The sequence below is a fragment of the Podarcis bocagei genome, assembly GCF_964188305.1.
Source record: "Podarcis bocagei genome assembly, chromosome: 15".
Classification (NCBI taxonomy): domain Eukaryota; kingdom Metazoa; phylum Chordata; class Lepidosauria; order Squamata; family Lacertidae; genus Podarcis; species Podarcis bocagei.
Genome location: NC_138141.1, coordinates 35,264,609 through 35,287,351, shown reverse-complemented (window position 1 = coordinate 35,287,351; position 22,743 = coordinate 35,264,609). Strand labels below are relative to the sequence as shown.

The 22,743-nt window shown below is 45.5% G+C and overlaps 1 protein-coding gene across 1 annotated transcript; it reads right to left on the bottom strand.

Moving 5' to 3' along the window:
- Positions 1-1,808: 1,808 nt before the first annotated feature.
- On the bottom strand, positions 1,809-20,423 carry NCF1 (neutrophil cytosolic factor 1). Its single transcript, XM_081173122.1, has 11 exons — positions 20,251-20,423; positions 15,075-15,155; positions 12,649-12,724; positions 10,320-10,485; positions 9,374-9,429; positions 8,096-8,218; positions 6,450-6,557; positions 6,025-6,142; positions 4,664-4,771; positions 3,525-3,667; positions 1,809-2,509 (listed from the first exon to the last, which is right to left on the bottom strand). The coding sequence occupies exons 1-11, from the start codon at positions 20,320-20,322 to the stop codon at positions 2,391-2,393; spliced, it is 1,170 nt and encodes a 389-aa protein (XP_081029248.1). The 5' UTR covers positions 20,323-20,423; the 3' UTR covers positions 1,809-2,390.
- Between the last annotated feature and the right edge of the window lie 2,320 nt (positions 20,424-22,743).

The window sequence follows — 22,743 nt, the reverse complement described above, 5'->3', positions numbered from 1 at the left end:
TATTGCAAGTTCCTGCTGGGTTTTTTTCCTTTCCCCCCCTTTTTCTAAGCCGCTAAGCCGCTTATCAGCTGATCCGATCAGCAGATAAGCCGCTAAAAGCCGCTAATAGCGCTAATCCGCTAATCCTTCAATGGGGTTGCTTCGCAAGACGAAAAAACTGCTAGACGAAGAGAATCACAGAACAGATTCTTTTCGTCTTGCGAGGCACCACTGTAACTATACAACCTTTAGAAGACATCAGAAGGCAGCCCTGTATGGGGAAGTTTTAAAATATTTAATGCTTGCTTATGTTTTTATGTTGGAATTCACCCAGAGTGGCTGGAGCAACTGAGTCAGATGTGCAGAGTATAAATAATAAGATTATCATTGTTATAATTATGGATTAGGGCAGCCCTTTTTTCATCCGAGAAATGTTGGAGGGCATGTACACATGGTTGTGAAACAAATGCAGATTCTTCCTTGGTGTGTTCCAGACTCCAGGACATAGGAGCCAACTCCTAGGGGCTTTGGGGGCTTCGGCCCCCAATATAAAATATTTGAGGGGGCCAGGCCTCCACAAAGTTTATGGGCATTCCCATTCAAATGGTGTGTGTGCACTGCATCATGTGATCGATTATGCAGGACGGGTCTTACCTGGGCCCCCACAATATTGTACAGTGGTACCTCTGGTTACGTACTTAATTCGTTCCGGAGGTCCGTTCTTAACCTGAAACTGTTCTTAACCTGAAGCACCACTTTACCTAATGGGGCCTCCTGCTGCCACTGCACCGCCGCTGCACGATTTCTGTTCTCATCCTGAAGCAAAGTTCTTAACCCAAGGTACTATTTCTGGGTTAGCAGAGTCTGTAACCTGAAGCATATGTAACCTGAAGCATATGTAACCCGAGGTACCACTGTATTCAAGTTGGCTGCCCTGCTCCATGACCTCCCATTCCTTTCCTCTTGGACACAGATATACTTGGACATAGACCAAGGTTGTATTTAGAGCATGCATTCGCCCTTCCCCTTGTACTTCATAAAGCACCACGCACGTGGATGCAGCAATGTAAATCAGATTTCCCCAACCTGGTTCCCTCCAGATACCAGCAGACTTGCTTGGAGAAGCCCTAGACTGGGAAAGTACAATAAAAGGGGCACAAATAAGGAAGTCCAGTGAGAACCAGGCATTCTGGGTAGCCATAGGTTGGTGTCAGGCCACATCCACATCTACTGCTTTAATCTGTCATGGTTTATCCCAGAGCTGTGGTTTGCTAAGGATGTTGAGAGTGGGTAGGAGAACCTTGATTCCCTTCCCAATGCCACAGTTTCCAGAGTGGTTTAACAATCAATCCCTCTTTCCCAGGGAACTCTGGGAATTGTAGTTCTGTGAGGGGAAATTGGAGGTGTCTCTTAACAGCACCCGTAACAAACTATAGTTCCCAGGATGCTTTGGGATAAGCCATGACTGTTTTTAAAGTGGTATCACAGTGTTTTAAATGTATGGTGTGGACTTGGCCCCAGTTGGAAAGAAAAGCCAGGCAGTCAGTTCCATGTTTTGAGTCCTGAAGAACTTCCTGAGCAGGAGGACTGCTAAGAACACCCCTGCAACATTTTGTTGCACATCCCACTTCTTGTTAATAATTTGCAATCTTCCCTCTGACAGTAGAGAATTGTGAATTCCTTCCTTCCTCTCTCTCTCCAGGCTTAGGCAAGAGGTTTTGCAAAAAAAACGGAGACTTCAAAACAGAAAGTTATATGCTGATGATTTCCTTTCTGTTGCAAGAGTTTCCTATCCAGAACTGCCTGTGCAAGATGACGGGAAACTCAGGTTTCACATGCACTTATTTATTTATTTATCAAACATTTGTGTACTTAAACATATACATATATAGATATACTTGGGCATATTGACCAAAAACACAATTTACAAAAGAGCCTGTGCTGTATGTCAGATAATGAGTGACAAGCATCAATATCATTTTTCCTTCCTTCTCCTGCTATCACAAAATCGATTGGTGGAATACTTCTCGTCTAGTAGCTAGCAAAAGCTAACGGCCAGCATTATTTATTTGTTAGGAGCATCAGTTACCCCACTGACCAGCCAACACTCAAGGCATCCACAGGCCTTCATGCCTTAATTGCTCTGTGTAGGCATTTAAACCTGCCGGAGCCAAACAAATCACTAGTCCATAAGATTTAATGTTGGGGGGAAGAAGGAAAAGGACATCCTGAAGAATGAACAGAGTCCACCAGCATCAAACCCTGCACTGACAACAATTTTACAACAAACACAGGCATATGCATTGCTAAAAATTCAGGCGCAGAGTTCTGGAAGGCAGAACTTCACAGGAGTCCAGTCTGGCCCATGAGTCCCTCAGAGATGTTGCCATGGGCAGAAATAAGCTCCTTCCTCACTTGATTTTGCTTTTTGTGGTCTCTGAGCAGCGAGCCACAATCAGGTCTTTACTGGGTCTTGGAGGGATGGCGGGTTGAGCCTTGGACTGGTTATTCTCTGTCTCGTCTTTCTCCGCTATAAAATGAAAGAGGCACACAATAAATTCCTTTGTTTTCATCTCAAGAGGTGCTTGGAATGAACTGGTTCAATTTAACAAAGCTCACGGGATTGGTTCGAAAATCTCTGAACTGTAACTGAAAGCAGTTCTTACCATTTCGGGGTGAAATGAATGTGAATTATGTCTGTTTTGGGGTGAACTCAGAACGATTCCTTGTGCATCTTCAAGTCCACTCTCTTAAGAAATTTATTTTTTTTACTCTTTAGACTAGGGATGTGGAACCTGTGGCTCTCCAAATGTCTCTGAACTACAGTTCCCAGAAGTCCTAACAAGCGTGGCCCAAAATTCCTCACACCTGCTTTAGACTCCTTGGGCCTTTAAGCTTTAAAGAGCATAATTGTTGTGTGTTTTAATGTTTTCTTGGTCTTGTTAAACATATTTTATACTTCAGCATAGCAGTTTGCAATGCTCCGAGGGCTTGTGGGTTTTTTTTTTTTTTTGTTTATTTATTTTGCCAAGGCTCCTTTGGATAAAAACTTGAACTGTGAACTGAACTAGTTTGCTTTGTGAAGATCAAGTGTAAACTGGTCTGCCCTTCCCAGAACTTACTCCCTCATATGGGTCCATTGCAATAATTTTGAGTCGGTACCCGAATTTGCCCATCTTCCTCTCCCCACCTCATCCCCTTTTCCTTTCGTATTGTCCCCATTAGGCTGTAAGGTTGTGGGGAGAGACCTTGTGCTGTTGTTTTCAATACGGCACCTTTTTATTTTAAAAAACACACACAAATAAATAAATAATCCACCTGCAAATTCCTGCCTCAGAGGTTGAGGTAGCCGAGAAGGGCCCTACTCTGCAACATACGAGCATGAGAAGAACCTTCCGGATCAAGCCAAAGGCCCATCTGCTTCAGCAACCTGTTCTCACAGCGGCCACAGCAACTCGCTACCTCCTCGCCACAGGGTGACTTTGGAAAAGCTGCTTTCAAACGAAACCAAACAAAGTACTGGGAAGGCCCCACCGAGTACTTACTGATAGTGCTGCCTTTGTAGATGAGGTTGTTCTTCATCTTCCTCCGGCTCACTAAGTATTTCACGCTGTTCCGCCGATACGTCTCCTGGCTGATCTGCTTGCGGCCTTGATTGTGGATGCTCTTGACATTTCGGATGGTGGATCTGCCAAGTCAGAAGGAGAAAGAGCATGTCTTCCCTCATGTCATATGCGAAATCGCAATGACACTCTGCAAATTCTATTACCCAAGTAATTGTACTGGCCTCATTTAGACCTTACACACACACACACACACACACACACACACAAAGGGACAGGTTATATGAAGCTCAAGCTAGAGAAGATATAAGTTTGCTACAACGAACTAAATTTCCCCAATGTATTGTCTTTCTCAGAAAGGATCATCAAAGGTCTAGCTATCTAGAAGAACTGACAGTGTTTCCCTTATACAAGAATTATGCTTTCCAACATGTAGGAAGTCAGATACAGAAATGCTTGTTTGTTTGTTTGTTTGTTTGTTTGTTTGTTTGGCTAGAGAATGTAATCTGCTGTGAAACATCCTTTATAGGATGCCCCAAGGGGAAGATTTATGAGAAGTTATTTGTCTGGTCTTATCAAGAAATAATCTGTTCACTCTAAGAAGATGTTTACCCACATATAACATATGGGACAGCACTGCAGCGGCAAGGAAGCGCCGGGCAGAATGAACTAGTACAGTCACATCTGAGAAATTTAAGAGTATGTTTAGTTTTGCTTTAAATTAGGTTTCATTCGACTGTGTCAAAAGCTTTCTGATTATTTTAACTTCTTCCTTAATGTTTTTTTTTTTTACATAACTGTTCATATCAGTGCTTTTCTTCTAGGAAAAAAAGGAGCCAGTATTGTGTATCCTTGAGTACCCCCAGAATTTTAAAAAAAACTGATTCATGTATAGGAAATTGTCAAAGTATATTTTTAAGGTGTCAAAGCCAGTGGATCATGTAATAAAGTTGCTTATGGTGATGCAATCAGCCTCTGTATGTGGAATGGGAAGTGTTTGCAATTGTTTGATTTGACTCATGCAGAAAAATGTCTTGCACCAGTCCTTTTGATTATTGTTCCCATGCCAAAAATTACTGAAAGCATCTTCTTCCACCAACACACACACACACACACACTACCTTCGAGGTGGGGCTCCTTTGTTCCTCAGCTGATTGTTCTCTGGGTTATTCAGCTCCCCAGATTTCTGCAGATACATCGACGGGTAATAGCCTGTAGTTTCGTCCTTCCTGAGATTTCGGAAACAACATCAATTTACCCACAAGAAAAAAAGAGGAAGGAGCGCTGTGGTTGGCAAGCGGACAGAGAGCCTTAATCCCAGGAGGGTGAAGGAGGACGTAACCCCAATCTCCCACACCATGAGCAATGCTGCCCCCACTTTTAATAAACACACTTTTTTGACATCCACAGATTCAGTACAATATTTGAAAGAGGTTTTCGTGGTTGGAGACTATGTGGGTAAAACAGCACACAAAAACACGTGTGCACACACCCAGGCTCCACATTCAAATTTCACACCGGACACCCTGACATGGGAGCAAGAGGTGTGATCCTGTTTCGCCCTCCACCCAGTAAATGTACACTTTGAATGATGGCCAATAAGGGACACAGTAAGCTGTATCAGACAGAGTCCTTCCTCCTTCACCCTGCTGCCCTCCAGGTCCTTTAGACCACAACTCCCATCACCCCTCACCAGTGCAGCCATGATTCCATCAGCCCCACCATGCAGCTGATGGGAGCTGTAGTCCCCAAACATCTGGAGGGCCTCAGGTTAGCGGAAAGGATTTATGAAAGGTCCAAACAAGTCCTTAGGGCAGAACAGTCCATGTCTATTAACCACAGTAGACAGAAATGGAGCCTCCACATTCAAAGGCAGGATACCTCCAATTGCCACACACTAGGAAAAGACGCCTGCTTCTTGGGAGAAAAGCAATGACAAACCTAGACAGCATCTTAAAAAGCAGAGACATCACCTTGCCAACAAAGGTCCGTATAGTTAAAGCTATGGTTTTCCCAGTAGTGATGTATGGAAGTGAGAGCTGGACCATCAGCCTTCTGGCTGATTGCCGAAGAATTGATGCTTTTGAATTATGGTGCTGGAGGAGACTCTTGAGAATCCCATGGACTGCAAGAAGATCAAACCTATCCATTCTGAAGGAAATCAGCCCTGAGTGCTCACTGGAAGGACAGATCCTGAAGCTGAGGCTCCGATACTTTGGCCACCTCATGAGAAGAGAAGACTCCCTGGAAAAGACCCTGATGTTGGGAAAGATGGAGGGCACAAGGAGAAGGGGACGACAGAGGACGAGATGGTTGGACAGTGTTCTCGAAGCTACCAGCATGAGTTTGACCAAACTGCGGGAGGCAGTGGAAGACAGGAGTGCCTGGCGTGCTCTGGTCCAGAGTCGGACACGACTAAACGACTAAACAACAACAACAACGCGTGATGCTTATTTCCACCAGCTCTTCTTTGGTTCCTCACCTGACAACCCACCATCCATCAAGCAGTTTATGGATAACTTCTATGGTTTCCCCTTCCTTCAGAGTGATCTCATCTTCCTGGGCAGCTGTGTAGCCTTTCCGGACAACATGGAGTTCCCCTTAAAACAAAAGAGCAGAGGGCCATTAAGAAGGACTCAGGAGTTTGCATGGCAACAAAAGACCCAATAATCATCTCATTTATATTCATCCTTCAGTTTGCACAGTTAAAGCACACACAACGTGCTTTCCGATCTGAATTGCAATCCTCTTCGTGATAGCCATGTGTGGTGCGGATCGCTATTGTTCCCATTTTACAGATAGGAAAACAGAGGCTGAAAGATAGCTATCTTTCAAACGCTGCCATTTAACTTCAGGGTTAATCGGGACCTGGGCATCCATGGACCCAACAGAGAGGGTTTGTTTTACCTGCATAGTTGGGATCCTGTTCTTCAGACTCATCTGGACCATCCATAGGTTCGAGGTAGGCAGCAGGGACCCAACCCCGTTTGTTCGTCTGCTGACAGAACCACCAACCTGGAGCGAGACAAATAGATAAATAAATCGGTGTCCTCCTGGACCAAGTTACCTGTCTCTAAAGTTTACACATCAGAAGTGCAGCTGGTTATGCTTATTGCCTGCACGAGTCATCAACCTCTTTAGACCCATGGGCTTATTTTGATTTTTTGAGGAAGCAGTGTAGGAGCCACCTCTTCAGGTCTTCAAAAGAGCCTGCTGGATCAGACCAATGGCCCATCTAGCCCAGCAACTTCTGGAAACCTGGAAGCAGGATCTGAACTCAAGAGCACACTGTTCTCTCCTGCAGTTTCCAGCAACTGGTATTCAGAAGCATTGCCATTGATGGACATTGCTGCCTCCTGTCTGATAATATTCCACAGATTAACTGTATGCTAAGAAGGACTTTGGCAAGGGACGCGGATGGAGCTGTGGGTTAAACCACAGAGCCTAGGACTTGCCAATCAGAAGGTCGGCAGTTCGAATCCCTGCGATTGGGTGAGCTCCCGTTGCTCAGTCCCTGCTCCTGCCAACCTAGCAGTTCGAAAGCACGTCAAAGTGCAAGTAGATAAACAGGTACCGCTCCAGCAGGAAGGTAAATGGCGTTTCCGTGCGCTGCTCTGGTTCGCCAGAAGTGGCTTAGTCATGCTGGCCACATACCTGGAAGCTGTACGCCAGCTCCCTCGGCCAATAAAGCGAGATGAGCACCACAACCCCAGAGTCGGTCATGACTGGACCTAATGGTCAGGGGTCCCTTTACCCTTTACCTTTAAGAAGGACTTTGTTTTATCTGTCCTTGGCCTGCCAACAGACCACTTCTCTCATCTGCTCATCTGCCCCAGCAAAGATGGAGAGAAAGAAAGTGGGCACACTTAGCTTTTCCAAAGGACCTGGGCCAAAGTCAAGAGGCGATAGAAATAATACAAGCCTTGGAAAGCACATAGAGCCAGAAGAGGAAGTGGGGGAAGGCACCGCTCTTCGAACTTCCTCTCTCAATTCTATGCACGTTTTGAGGGAGGAAAGGGAAACCGCTGCCCTCATCTCATGACCAAGGAGGCAGTGAGGGAATCAGAGGCTCTCCATGAAGGCACCAGGAGAAGACCCCCAGGGACGCCATGGCCCCAGAGATGCAACATTGGTAGCCTCCGCTTAGGGGGTAGACCTCCTGCTGCGGCCAAAGTACAGACCCTCCAAGTGTCCCTATTTTCCTGGATTTACAGAAGTCACCCAGTTTCTGTTTGGATCCTGGAATGTCTCACTTTTCCTTAGGACATCCTCACTGTCATCACAGAAATGTTGCAGGGTTTGGAGTTATGCGACTCCCGAGACATCTGAAGGCAGCTCTGTATAGGGAAGCTCTATTTAAAAAATGTTTAATGTTTTATTATGCTTTTATATGTGTTGGAAGATGCCCAGAGTGGCTGGGGCAACCCGGTTGGATGGGCGGGGGTATAAATAGTAAAACTATGACTATGGAAGAGGACGTTCCCTACTTTCTCTGCCACCGCTGTAAAACCAGCCCCTCTCTCAAGAGATAAACACCATCTCTCTCTCCTTACCGCTTTCGCTTTTCTCCACGACGTCCACCAGGTCCCCCATCTTGACCCCCATCTCAGTGCTGGAGTTCTTCTCATAGTCGCCAATTGCCCGATACGTCTGTAGGATGATGGGTCCTGTGATATCTATTGGAGGAGGAAGAAGAAGAGTTTGGATTTGATATCCCACTTTATCACTCCCCGAAGGAGTCTCAAAGCGGCTACCATTCTCTTTTCCCTTCCTCCCCCACAACAAACACTCTGTGAGGTGAGTGGGGCTGAGAGACTTCAGAGAAGTGTGACTAGCCCAAGGTCACCCAGCAGCTGCATGTGGAGGAGCGGAGACACGAACCCAGTTCACCAGATTACAAGTCCACCGCTCTTAACCACTACAGCACTCTGGCTCTCAGGAGGAGAAGCGACTGTGATTAGGGGAACTCTCAAGGGCCCCGTCTGAGCCAGGATTCGCCAGAGCCGAGCCCCTGAGACCTGGCTGGAGTGCGAGGGACCAGCACCACGTGCAAACTTAATACAGTATATTTTGTGCCATGCAGAGGATGTCCCTCCACACTGAATAACGGTGAGCTAATTCTCCCCACACACATAGTTCTGGGATAAAGAGGGCACAGAGTTCGGGGCGGAAGGTGGAATCTGAAAAATAGACTTGAGAACTGCTTTCAGAGAGTTCCCAGTGCCACTTTTAGTTAGGAGAGAACACCGTGTTTTTAGCCCTTGTGGCAATTTATGAATCCAGAAAGCAGAGGAGGCAGCGAAGGACACTATAAATTTAAAGTATGGTAGGACTTGAACCAATGACTTCAAGTTACAAGAAAGGAGATTCCAACTAAAGATCAGGAAGAACTTTCTGGCTGTAAGAGATGTTTGACAGTGGAAAGGACTCCCTTGGAAGGTAGTGGACTCTCCTCCCTTGGATGTTTCTAAGCAGAAGTTGGGTGGTCATCTGTCTGGGGTGCTTTCGTTGAGATTCCTGCATTGCAGGGGGTTGTACTTGATGACCCCTTGGGGGGCCCTTCAGACTCTAGGATCCTATGAAATCGCATGGCTACTCCCAGAGAATCCCGAGCACTGCAGTTTATGCTTCACAGAGCTATGATTCCTAACGCCCTTAACCAACTACCCAGCCAGATGTTTCTGGAGAAGCTGCACACAGGTCATGAGGGCAACCACAGCTCTCTTTAGACCTTAGTGCTGCTGAGGGCAAGGCAGACTGCGATCCTGGCAGTAACATACAGTCACCGAAGACGAGCGGGAAAGATTTCACCACTTCTGCTTTTTAATTACCTGCTGCAATCTTCTTGGAGTCTTTTGGTATCAAAAAGGTTTCTGGTTTCTTGACGCTAAGGGGAAAAGAATCAAAGGCAAACACTGTTGAAAGTGTCAAGTCTTCCATCCCAGCCACAGACTCAAACTGGTGGCCTCAAGCAAGTTGGATAATCACACTGGCCTGATTTGCAGGGCTGTTGCAAGGATTACAAAGGTACTGTACTTTGGGTATTTGAAACACAGAATATAAGCATGCCCAGCACTGACTCTTTTTTTGTGGAGTGGGTCCCAACCATGCACTCTTGTCTTGCCATGCAGTGTCAGGTTAGATGTCTATGGAGGCTGGACCACCAACCTCAGCGTGCCTCCAGCCAACTTGCTTGCCTTATATCTCACAAGCTGGCCAAGGAGTGGCCCTGACTATCCGCTTCCTCCTTCTTAGTCTCAGGGTCACCCTTGTAGAACTCAGCAGAGAGGAGGCGGATGGGGGGGGAAGCTAGAAGGAGTTGGCTCTGCCTGTCACCAGCTCTGGCGCCCCCTACTGGTCGGCTCCCTGTGTTCTGCCCTACCAGGCCCAAGCGGTGTTTCTCTAATAAGTGTCATTGGACTACAACCCCCATCATCCCTGATCACCATTCCTGCTAGTTACAGATGATGGGAGTTATAGTCCAACAACAGCTGGGGACCCAAGTTTGAGAAACATGACTGGGGAGCGGCTGCCACTGGGAAAGGGCTGTACTGAGATACTGTAAATGGCACTTTTCAGAGTCATTTACCAGGAGCGGAAGTGAGAGGGGAAGTGGCAATGAGCCCTAGGGGAGGATGACACTGGACTTCTTACAGCTGCCCAAAGTATCAGGTGCTGACACCGGGTTCAAGATGGACATGGGTCCCTTCCTCCCTATGGACCCTTCCCGCCAGTCTTAGCCCAATAGGTGCCTCCCAGCATCCTGACAATACTCACTGGCTTGCTATAGGTGGGTTCAGGTCATCTGGTCTGACTTTGAAGAAGGTCAAGACGTGTCCACACCTGGAGATCTTGCGGGGCAGGTTGATGAGGGCCATGGTGTACTCGGAGAGCGTGTCTTGCCGATTCTGGGTGATTCGCTGGCTGTCAAACCACCTTGGCGCTAGATAGATGGGTAGGAAGGAACAAAGGAGTTTGCATTTCATCATGCCAGAGGACTACCCCATCCCGTCCGGTCAATGCCTATTCCAGCCAATTCAGTTTGCATTTCAGGCGACACTACCTAACAGGCAAAACTACCTTTCTAAAGCTGCACCTCTCCAAATTTCCCAGTGCAGTTCTCCAGCCCAGTAAAGACGCACAAACATGCATAAGATTGGTGAGAATAACATACAAAAATGTGTTACTTCGGGGAGAAATTCTTGACAAAGAAGAAGTATATTCTGGGCAAATTTGCATAGAAAAAATGTGTATTTTGGGAGAAATTCACATTCAAATGCCAACTTCAAAATAAAAAAATAATAATACATAGATGTGGTTGGGAAAATGAGAAATTGAAAGAATAAAAAAATCTTACACAGATGTGGTTGGGAAAATGAGAAATTGAAAGAAACTGAAACAGACAGTGTACGCTTGTGTCTCAGTTTGTGACTTGGTTCAAGACTTGGCCGTTTCTCATCATTATGTAAACAGGATCCAAAAGGGAACAGGAACAATTTTTTTTGAACCACATGTGGCTGCTTGGTCAATCAACTGCAACGGAACAGTTATTTCAGCGCCCGAAACCCACTGCATTTGCAAGACAACTGATTTGGACAAACCAAAGATCTAAATGTGTTCCTGGTTACTACATAGGAAGTGTGCGTTTTAGCAATGACAATGTTATGATTTTGTGAGTGCCAGGCACCACTAAATTCCTGGGTCCAGTAGGCGTTAGAATATAATCAAGGCTTGGGGGGTTAAACCAAGCTTCCTGTGTTCAGGTGATCGCCTGGGAGATGGGCCATTAGGAGAACAAAGGAATAGGCCATTAAGAAAGTAAATAGGAGAGTGGAGTCTGGGTCAGACAGCAAATGGGTGGGACCATGCCCTCAATTCAGAGTTAGTTAGAAGACAAAGGCAGAGCTGAGACTTGGCTGTGATGTGACCTAGAGGGGGGGAAAGGTTGCAAGCTGGAAAAAGCAGCAAGTTGGAGAGAAGGTCAGAGCACAGTGGTTGATTTCTGTTTGAATTCAAGTCTTTGGGAGAAATGAGACCCTCTTGGGGTGTTGGTGCTGTGAGCCCCTCCATCATAAGCTCAGGTTGTATATATGTGCCAGTAAACCATGTATCCTAAAGACACTACAGTCTCTACATTGCCACGTTTCCAAAAGGAACATTCAGTCTGCCCATTTCCCAGAGCTTACTAGAAACCAGAGAACATTTGGGTGCTGCCAGTGAAATGTTAAAGTACAGTGGGTTACATATGCTTGGGTTACATATGCTTCAGGTTACATATGCTTCAGGTTACAGACTCTGCGAACCCAGAAATAGTACCTCGGGTTAAGAACTTTGCTTCAGGATGAGAACAGAAATTGTGCTCCAGTGGCACAGCGGCAGCAGGAGGCCCCATTGGCTAAAGTGGTCTTCAGGTTAAGAACAGTTTCAGGTTAAGAACGGACCTCCGGAATGAATTAAGTATTTAACCTGAGGTACCACTGTACTGGGACTCAGCCTTAAATCTTGTGAAATAATATACCGCATTTTTCTGTGTAATAGATGACAATTTTTCCTTAGAATTAATAGAGCGATTGGCAGCGGTGACTCCCCCCCTCCCCCTCAAAAGAAGCTCAACAACTTTGGGCAATTTTCCCCCAATTTTTTTGCAGTCCAAAAAATTAGGGGTCGTCTTATACAAGGGGGGCGTGTTATACACGAAAAAATATGGTAATATGATGAGGTGGGAGGTGTTCTTTTGAGCATGTGAAGACTGCTTTCACGCTCCACCAAAGGAAAGCCCTGAATAGCTGGGAAGAAGGATCCTACATAAACACACACCTGCAAAGAATCCTGAGAAACTGAGTTTCTTAAAGGTACTGGAGATTGTAGCTCGGTGGCGAACAAACTACAGTTCCCATGATTCTTTGGGAGGTGGGAAATGGGATTTAAACATACGGTGTGTGTACATCCAAAATGTCATTTAGGCCAGCAGTTTGAAATTTCAGTCAAGTTCGCTACGATGATTATTTGATATACAGCGCTGATTGTAAATCAGGGCTGGCTTTATATCTCCAGACTCAGGGCAATGCCAAGAACCTAGAACTGGCAGTTGTACTGGCTTACTTACCAGGCAAGTGAGGAATGATCCTGTTCTCAACACTAATGTCCCCAGATTCAATAGGAAACATCTCCTTTAAAGTTTTCTGGAGAAAGGAGAGAAAGCAAGAGCAGCCTTAGAATTCTAGATGAAAGTATGGACGAAAAACAAATCATCGAGTGCATTTAGCCACTTCCAGTCAGTAATTTAATAAGGGACTTCCATTACCATCACATTGGCAATTAGCAATTGCTCTCACTGCTTTTAAAAAGTAAATTGCAGACAGGGGAGCAGAAGTCTGGATTGGGACCCTGATGCAGGGCGGGGAGAGAGGAGTCCCTTAATCTTTCATCCTTTTCTACGGGATTCTGATGCAGATTGTGGGGAGGGGTGTGTGTCCACAATTTACCAGTACTTTTAAAAAAGCAAATCCCCATTCACCAACGGATGCATTGACATTGATGATATCACTTCAAAGAGTCCCCCCCCCAAGAATTTGGGGAGCTGAAATTTGTTAAGGGTACTGAAATTTGTTAGGAGGCTTCCCCCCCCCCAATTCTCCACACAGAACTACAATTCCCAAAGTCCCCTGAGAAGAGAGGTTGATTGTTAAATCACTCTGCAGCTCTCTGAGGGGAACAGGGGTCTCCTCACAACTCTCAGCACCCTTAACAAACTATAGCTCCCAGAATGATTTGAGAGAAGCTATGACCGTTTTACATTGTGTCGCAATGCCTTAAATCTGTGGCCAAAGAGCCGGACATGACCAGGCAGTGGGACAGCCATATGACAGGAACCAGCAACAAGAAGTGGTAACTGGTAGGGTGGAAGGCAGGAGGCTGGCAGTAGGTGGCGCCAGAGCAGATGACAGGCAAATCCGCCCCCTGATTGGTTGTAAGTAAGAAGTCTGGCAGGAAGAAGCTGGCTAGGAGCAGACTGAGTTTGGTGAGGCAGTGCCCCATTTGTTGCAGTGGGTCAGCCTCCACTGGTCTCATGGGGGCTGAATGGAGGGATATCTGGAATTTCAAAGTCAGAGTGCCCCAGAGTGACCCAGCGGCTGCCCCTCCCCTGGGTTTCCACCTCAGCCTTCCCAAAACAAGAAAACAAAAGAGCAAGGCACAAGGTTGACGGCAAAGGCAGCAGCAGACTTCCCCTTTGCGGCTTGCAAAAAAAGGGAAAGACTTGAAATGTTGAATTCTCATCATATGACTATCTCATGAAATAATATTTAAACCAGGCAGCTCAGAAATTCCAACCAGCTGCATTAAAAAGAGAACAATGCAGGAATCACCCTCTTTTGTTGACCACCTACTCGGCTGCCCTTCCTTCCAGCTTTAGTGAGATTTATAAGGTTTGCCCACAATGCTTGCGAGTGCGTATTTTTTGATGGCTCTGGTTCCTCTTACCCTTGATCCCCACTACCTTCCACCCCACAGTCCCAATGGGCTGCTCAGAGAACTACTCAAAATGACATCCTATCTTCCTAAGAAAGAGGAGCAACCACAGAAAGTTGCCCTAGGGCAGCATAAAGTAAAGGTAAAGGGACCCCTGACCATTAGGTCCAGTCGTGAACGACTCTGGGGTTGCGGCGCTCATCTCGCTTTACTGGCCGAGGGAGCCAGCATACAGCTTCTGGGTCATGTGGCCAGCATGACTAAGCCACTTCTGGCGAACCAGAGCAGCACACAGAAATGCCGTTTACCTTCCTGCCAGAGCGGTACCTATTTATCTACTTGCACTTTGACATGCTTTCGAACTGCTAGGTTGGCAGGTATACACAGAGTTAGACAGGGTGCTGGCGTTTGTCCTCGTTGATATCTAACCCTTGAGCGCAACATCACCAACACTTCATTTGATCAAACTTGCCTTTGTTGAGATCTACAGAAGCCTGGCTAAAGGAACTTTAATGACTGAATCTTCCTTTTGGACACAATTTGAATGAGTTTTCTGTTTGTGGCTTCTGTAGTAGATCTTGTACATAGCTCTCTCAATTTTTGGATTATTAATGTAAGATTTAGAACATAGAATGCTTTGGTAGAGTTTTGTGTGCCGCTTATATCTGCTTAATTTATACCGGTCTACTATGAGAATTGGCAGCATAGGTTCATTTCTTCAGTACTTGTATTTCCTAAGAAAGAGGAGCAACCACAGAAAGTTGCCCTAAAAAGAAAAAAAGGAGGCCACAGGTTTGCATGGCATTATATTATATGTATAGATGCAGAGTCAGGAATGATTGCTGTGATTTAACTCCTCAAAGGTGAGAAGGAGGCCTATCTGAAATAGCAGCAATTATTTCTAAATCTGCAGGTGTCCATATAGATTAGCCCATGCACATTTTATGCAAGTCCTCCTTTCAGTCTTCTTTGGCAATGTAATGAATGCACCATCCTAGCACAGAAAGACATCGAGATTAGCCAGACACTCTTAAGGCGCCAGAGACGCAACAGTTTACTTACATGGAAGTCGTAGATCTCGGTGAACTTCCGATACACAACTTTCTCGGTGAGATCTTGCCATTTCACGAGAAACATGTAGACCTGACAAGGAGAACAGACCGTTGTTCAGAATCAGCGAAAGCTTTCAAATGGCCTCCCCCAGCCAACCCTACTCTTCATCCCTGGCTGTTCAGAGGGCGCCGAATTTAGATGTGCAGGGAGACTCCATTAATGATGAATGTTACACACATTATGTTCAAAAATAAAATGCATTAAAAATAGATGTTATCTGCTTTGACGCTGGAATCCTAGAGCGCTTCTGGTCCTGCAGAAACACTCATCAGAAGCTGAAGCATTAAGCACAAAACAATGCCAGTTTTCCCAGTTCTAAAATAAGCAACTAATGTAGGCATCCTGAAACCGTTCCATAAATATTCACTAATAGAGACATATCCGAATCTGGAAACGGACTTGTGGTTTTTCATTGTACGACTGGTGTTTTTGTTTTGTTTTCATGTCGTAAAATACAGGGTTGACTTATGGGTGTGTTACAGCCTTGTGTTGGCGGGCAGCAGGCACAGAAGAATCAAACAGTCATAGAATCACTAAATTGTAGAGCTGGAAGGGACCTCAGATCTAGTCCAACCCCCTGCAATGCAGGAATCTTAAAAAAAACAAAAACCCACAATATGAAAGAATTCTTAATTTACAAAAATACGTGTATTGTCTTTTTTTCAAGTTGCGTTTTCAACAGATCAGTTACCCAATGTGGGGCTTGAATTCATGACCCTGATATTAAGAGTCTCACGCTCTACCAACTGAGCTATCCATTATCTCCTCTTGCCATGCTGCCCATGGACTGGAAATCCCAGGGAATGAACCTGGGATTTGGGGGGCGCAAAGCATTTGCTGTGCTTTAGAATGGGGGCTGTTCCCTCGCAGCCTCCTCTAAGCGAGGGTATTCCCAAGCAATGCACATGGGGTGGAATTTCCTGCCTTTGTTCACACATGGTCCCCCCCCCTTTTTTCTACAGGCAAGCCACATGATAGAGCACTCGAATCATAAGCCTGCTGGCTGTTGCTTCACCCCTGGGGCACTTCCAGACTGTTGCGGTCTGCGGGACTTTCAATCAAGTGCCTTCCAATTGCACAATTAAAGTTGAGCTGTTGTGCAACAAACCTGCTTCCTCAAAAGATGACATTTGCAATGAACAAAGTGATGGGAAAGTGCAACGTCATCTAATCTCCCTGCAAACAAATCCAGGTGTGTGCTCAGTAAACAAGTCATCTGGGAGCCCCCCCCCCCCCCCCGTTCTCCTTCCATCTTTTTTTCCCTTTCAGGGTGAAGAAAATGCAGCTTTTTAAAAACACAGCAAGCGAAAACCAGCGCTATCTTTTCACTGTAGATCACCTGGACTCTGCCCTGCCTTTTCCCAAGGGGCCTAATTTGGCATGAGCATTGTGTAATCAACGAAAATCTGCCCTTATTCCCTTATGGGGGACACAAGAGCCCTTATAGAGTCCTTTGTAGGTTCTCCATTGGTCGGAGATAAGAACAGAGGCCAACCAGAGAATATTGAGAAGCAAAGCAGCTAGTAAGCCTGATCTTTATTGAACTGTTGCAACAGGGTGCTCCCCTCACACGCAGGGGGACGGAGGAGGACCCAGAGCAAAGGTGTGCCCGCCCTTATATAGACATTTTAAATTGCCTGCCTTGGAGTCCAAGACCACCCCCAGAAACATCATACCTACATCACAGAAAGGGCGGGCTACAGCAGAAATCTGAGTGGGTTGTTTACCTCCTGTCTGGCAAGTTACCTGTTAATGCTTTCTTGATTGGATACCCTGGGGAGCCTGACCAGTCTTTTGTAATAATAAATACTTAGTTCCTGAGCCAGGTCACAGGCTCACCCTATTCATACACAGATATACCCTTAAGACAGGTTTTGTGAGTGAAAAGACAATGAGGAGGCTTTTCCATTTTCCTTTGACCTTGCAGAGAAAACAGATTTGGTCAGTCTGGGAGCCAAAATGGTTCTATGGCTGTTTTCCTGTGCTGCTTCAGACATGTGGTTTATATATTTATGTACGTGTTTGCTTGGTATATTTATGAACATATATATATATATATATATATATATATATATATATATATATATATATAAGACCTTGATTTTTTTTATTTCAATCATGAGCATTTACACCTGGGGCCCCTGAAAACTTGCTGCCACTCACACATTGAACATGGCCTTTCCGTACCCTGGGGACACAGAAACTGGGGCTTTTGAGGTGCCAGGCTCCCATCAGCCCCAGTCAGCATGGCCAGAAATGATGGGAGTTGTAGTCCAACAGGTTTCCTCATCCAACCCTGAGCTATGCAAGGCCCAGTGCCTCTCACCTAGCTCTTTTTCAGTTGTTCACAAGGATGGCAGCAGAGGGGAAAGTATGACAAAAGCAGAGAGGATTTCCTTGCAGGCATTTGTGAGTTCAGAACAGTGAAATTGCAAATTAAACCACAGTCGTACCTTGGTTCTCGAACGGCTTAGTTACCAAACAAATTGGCTCCCAAATGCCGCAAACCTGGAAGCAAGTGTTCCGGTTTGCGAACTTTTTTTCGGAAGCTGAACATCCAACACGGCTTCCACTTGAGTGCAGGAAACTCCTGCAGCCAATTGGAAGCCAAGCTTTAGTTTCCGAATGGTTTCAGGAGTCAAACGGACTCCCGGAATGGATTAAGTTCGAGAACCAAGGTACCACTGCCTTTCCTTCCAAGCAGAGGCTGATCACGTTTAACCTAAGTGGAAAAGAGAGCCGATGACCTTGCTCTCTCTTTCTCTTCTTGGTTGCGGAAAACCCCACCCCTATGAATCTGCAGCAGTGTTGATCACCAAGCCCTTAAATGCTGAAGTTCCCTGGGCGGCCCAGAATGACTTAACTATCCTCTTCCTGCAGATCATCATGGTGCAATAGTGTTATAAAAAGAAGGAAGGCCGAGAAAATCCCTGCCAAGGCTTGAGTGGGTGGCTCAGGGTTTGCTGTTAACCGGCAAAGGGGAACGAAAGAAAGCAGGGTCCAAAAATCTTGAAACAACAGTGGGGAGGTCAGGGAGTGATGTCCTAACCAGGCATAGACACACCCGTCAATTTCAGATCCTCTCGGTTTCTCATTCTTCCAAGCTTAAGCTTGGTTCCTGCCATTTCTGCATAATATTGCAATTTTTTTAAAACAAGATCTACACAAAAATGTGTGTGAGCATGATATGCTCATTTTTGTTGCCTACACTTTTTTGCAAGGAGTTTGCTAACACCACACCTAATAGAATGCGTTTTGGTGCATTAATTTCCACATGGCTTTGCACACAGTTTGCACTAATGTACGCATCTTTTGTACCAGTTCTTCCGTTGGTAGATGTGTGTTAGGAGCCTCAGAGAAGGGCAAACTTCCAAGGATTCTGGTGTACGAAGTGCAGGTTTGACAGACTAAGGATGAAGTGAAAGCTGAATCTATGTCTCCCCCATCCCTAGATCTAAGCAGGATCTCCCAGCCAGATGACCCTCCTCCACTCTCTGCCTTTTCAGATTAAAGAAAGGGCCAGCAGGAGAGGGATATACCGTATTTTTCGCTCTATAACACGCACCCGACCATAACACGCATAGTTTTTAGAGGAGGAAAATCCGTAGGCATGCCACCCGTAGGCATTCCCTCCATAACACGCACAGACATTTCCCCTTACTTTTTAGGAGGAAAAAAGTGAGTGTTATGGTGCAAAAAATACGGTAAAAGGACGAATAGCATGGAGAAAGTGGACAGAAAAAATGTTTTTCTCCCCCTCTCATAACACTGGAAACTAGTGGACATTCAATGAATCGAGGACTGACTTTATAGTTTAACTGATGCTTATTTTTTGTAAACTGCTTAGAGAACTACTCTAGTTAAGTAGTATATAGATTGTTTAAGTTAATAATCAAAATACACAAATCTCAGCTGAGTGATGCTTGCTTGCCTATGTCTTGCCTGGGTGGTTTTGGGGTGTGCAGCACTGCAACTTTTCATTATTATTATTATTATTATTATTATTATTATTATTATTATTATACCTGGACTTCAGCCTAAGGCCATAGGGTGGGTCACAACAACTGAAAACAGAGCATTGAAAACAAACTACTGTCCTAAGAATAGGGTGGTTTCTAAAACTATACATCGCAAGGGCCAAAAGCAGAACTAAAAAGATGCATCTTCCACATAACGAGGAGCAAAAATGAGATGAATAGAAAAGCTCTTTAGTTGAAAGGATGTCTCTCACTGGCATATTTTCCCTTCCCCTTTGCTCAGGAGCAACAAGTACTTCCCAACAATCATACATCCATCTGTGGTGCATCTGCAGTGTGGTGCAGTGGTTAGTGTGCCTGACTAGGAAGAGTTGAGAGACACCAGGGTTCAAATCGCTACTCAGCCATTATTATTATTATTATTATTATTATTATTATTATTATTATTATTATTATTATTATACAGTGGTACCTCGGGTTACAGGCGCTTCAGGTTACAGACGCTTCAGGTTACAGACTCCACTAACCCAGAAATAGTACCTCGGGTTAAGAACTTTGCTTCAGAATGAGAACAGAAATCGCGCGGCGGCAGCAGGAGGCCCCATTACCTAAAGTGGTACCTCAGGTTAAGAACAGTTTCAGGTTAAGAACGGACCTCCAGAACGAATTAAGTTCTTAACCAGAGGTACCGCTGTACTGCCCTTCATCAAAAGATCTCAGGGCAGTTCACAAGAAAAAATATATAAGACCAAAGTAGTAGTAGTAGTAGTAATAATAATAATAATAATAATAATAATAATAATAATAATAATAATAATAATAATAATTTATTGTTTATACCCTGCCCATTTGGCTGGGTTTCCCCAGCCACTCTGGGCGGCTTCCAACAAAAGATTAAAAGTACATTAAAACACCAGTCATTAAAAACTTCCCTAAACAATTAGTTAAAACAGAAAAAGCAAAACAATACCACCACCCCACACACAATGCCATGAAGCTCCCTGTGTGGCCACGGGCCAGCCACTCACTCTCAGCCTAACCTACCTGACAGGGTTGTAGTGAGGAGAAAACAAGGAGGAAGAGAACCGTAAGCACCACTTTGAGGAGGAAAGGTAAGATAATAAGGTAACAACAACAAAAAGACTTACATAGTGCTGGCTTGGGAAAAACCTCTTCTCGTAGCCCAGCAGTTCAATATGTCGGATATAGGTATCTCCCATGGTCGCTGCTAAATCCCTGCAGCCCTGATGCTTGTTGGCTGTGGCTGAGATAGTGCCCCCTCGCTGTCAAACGACCTGGCTTGTGGGCTGCAGCTTTTATCCTCGTTAAAAAGGAGAAGTCTCATTTCCCCACATTGCACATTGTGGATTTTTTCTGGGTGTGTGTGTGTGCGCTGGGTTTCTGTTTTCTGCACCTGGCGTGTGTCTCCAGAGCATGGCAAACACGGCACTAGATGCTGCCTGGTGTGTGTTATGTCTGTGCTGTGGGCTCCTGGCTCCAGAAGACATGTGCTAGAGGCAGCATCCAAGTTCGCTGGCAAGGAATGATCTGGGTTCCTGAGGCTCCCTGGGCTGCCAGGTAGATATTGCTCTGCCTAATCTGACTCACAGGATTGCTGCAAGGACAGAATTGCAGGATGGGGGCAAAGAAAGAGGAAGCGGATTACCGGAAACACGGACAAAAGAAAGTTTGCATTTGCATAACAGGTGCATGTGGTAATTTACAAGTATACATGCAAGACTGCATCTCACCACCATGGTGGGGGAAGGGCAGCCAGGTTACCTGCCTGCTTCATCTGCTGCCCAACTGCCATTCTTTATCATTTATCGTTATTATTATTCCTTCTTTTTTCTTCTTTTGATATTAATAGTCTATTGAAAAGTTTACAATTATAAAGAAATAAAGTAATGCAAAGAAAAAAACACAAAAAATGTGTAGAGAAATATATATATATATGAGAATATATACAGTAAATGTAAAGGGTAAAGGACCCCTGGACAGTTAGGTCCAGTCAAAGGCGATTATGGGGTTGCGGCGCTAATCTCACTTTCAGGCCGAGGGAGCTGGCATTGGTCCACAGACAGCTTTCCGGGTCATGTGGCCAGCATGACTAAACCACTTCTGGCACAATGGAACACCGTGACGGAAACCAGAGTGCACAGAAACGCTGTTTACCTTCCCTCCTCAGTGGTACCTATTTATCTACTTGCCCTGGCGTGCTTTCGAACTGCTAGGTTGGCAGGAGCAGGGACAGAGCAACGGGAGCTCACCCCGTCGTGGGGATTCGAACCGCCAACCTTCTGATCGGCAAGCCCAAGAGGCTCAGTGGTTTAGACCACAGCGCCACCCATGTCCCTTGAATATATACGAAAACACCCTAACCCATACATTCTTTTTAAAAGTTTGATACAGTGGACGCTTTGGTTGCGAACCTGCAGCGTTTGCAACCCGCAGTGCCGTGTCTGCACATGCATGGGTTGAGATTCAGCGCTTCTGTTCATGCGCAAAGTGCGATTTAGTGCTTCTGTGCATGCGCAAGCACCGAAACCCGGAAGTAACCCGTTCCGGTACTTACAGCTTCGGCGCAGTGCGCAACCTGAAAACACGCAACCTGAAATGTCTGTAACCTGAGGTATGACTGTATTATTATCCTAGTACCACTAGGTACCACTCTGGTGGGAAGGTAAACGGTGTTTCCATGCGCTGCTCTGGTTCGCCAAAAGCAGCTTAGTCATGACCCGAGATGAGCGCCGCAACCCCAGAGTCGTCAGCTAATGGTCAGGGATCCCTTTACCTTTATATTTTGTATAACGTGCCAATTGCTGGTGGGCAGCTTCAATGCTCCTCCTGCTCTTCCTTCTTGTGTTTCTTTTAAAAAGTATTTAAACCAGACAAATAGAGGACAATGATGGGTGGGGCCGGAAGGGACTGCCACCGTCAGCCCATACTTAACCAGAGGATTGTCTGACCCAGGGGTGCCACCTTGAATAAAATATTGGGGGGATCCAGGCAAGCCCCACCCCTGGTCACATGACACTATGCAGGCACACCATTTGAACAGCAATGCTCATCTACTTTGGGGGGCCCTGATCCCCTCAGATATTTTAGGGGGCCCCTGAAGCTCCCTCGGCCCCTTGAAATGAGTTAATCTTGCAATATTCACCTACTTTACAGGTGGAGTTTAGTTTGATGCATATATTCAGAGCAAAAGCTGAAAGGAACAGATATCACATACATTTCTTACTGGGCTAATCTGACCATGGCAAGGGAGTGCATTGCCTTTCCTGTATCTTCAGTCCACTCATTTCACTGGGGACAATTATCACGTCAAGAGTGTGACCTGCCAAGTGAGCTGGACCGCTGACCATCTGAGAGAGACCCATGGTTGCCCTGGAGATTATGAAGTTGATCTTGCTCTTTTCACTTCTCCTACTCCCCCCCCCCCAAAAAAAAACACACCCCTGTACTGGTTAGCAAACTAAGCTGAACTACCGGACATCCCATCACCCCTTCCATCTTGTTGACCATGACGCTGTCAACAGCTGGCTTTTCAAGAGAAGACAAAAGAAGAAGTAGGTTGTTCTATGTTTACGGTAAAGCCAGTAGTAATTGGAATCATAGGAAGCATTAATGTATGGAGT

Coding starts and splice junctions, on each gene's coding strand:
- NCF1 (XM_081173122.1), bottom strand. CDS start 20,322: ATGGGAGATACCTATATCCGACATATTGAACTGCTGGGCTACGAGAAG. Junction 12,725..15,074: donor CCGAGATCTACGACTTCCAT/GTAAGTAAACTG, acceptor TCCTTTCTCCAG/AAAACTTTAAAGGAGATGTT. Junction 3,668..4,663: donor AAAGGAGCCCCACCTCGAAG/GTAGTGTGTGTG, acceptor CTGACTTGGCAG/ATCCACCATCCGAAATGTCA.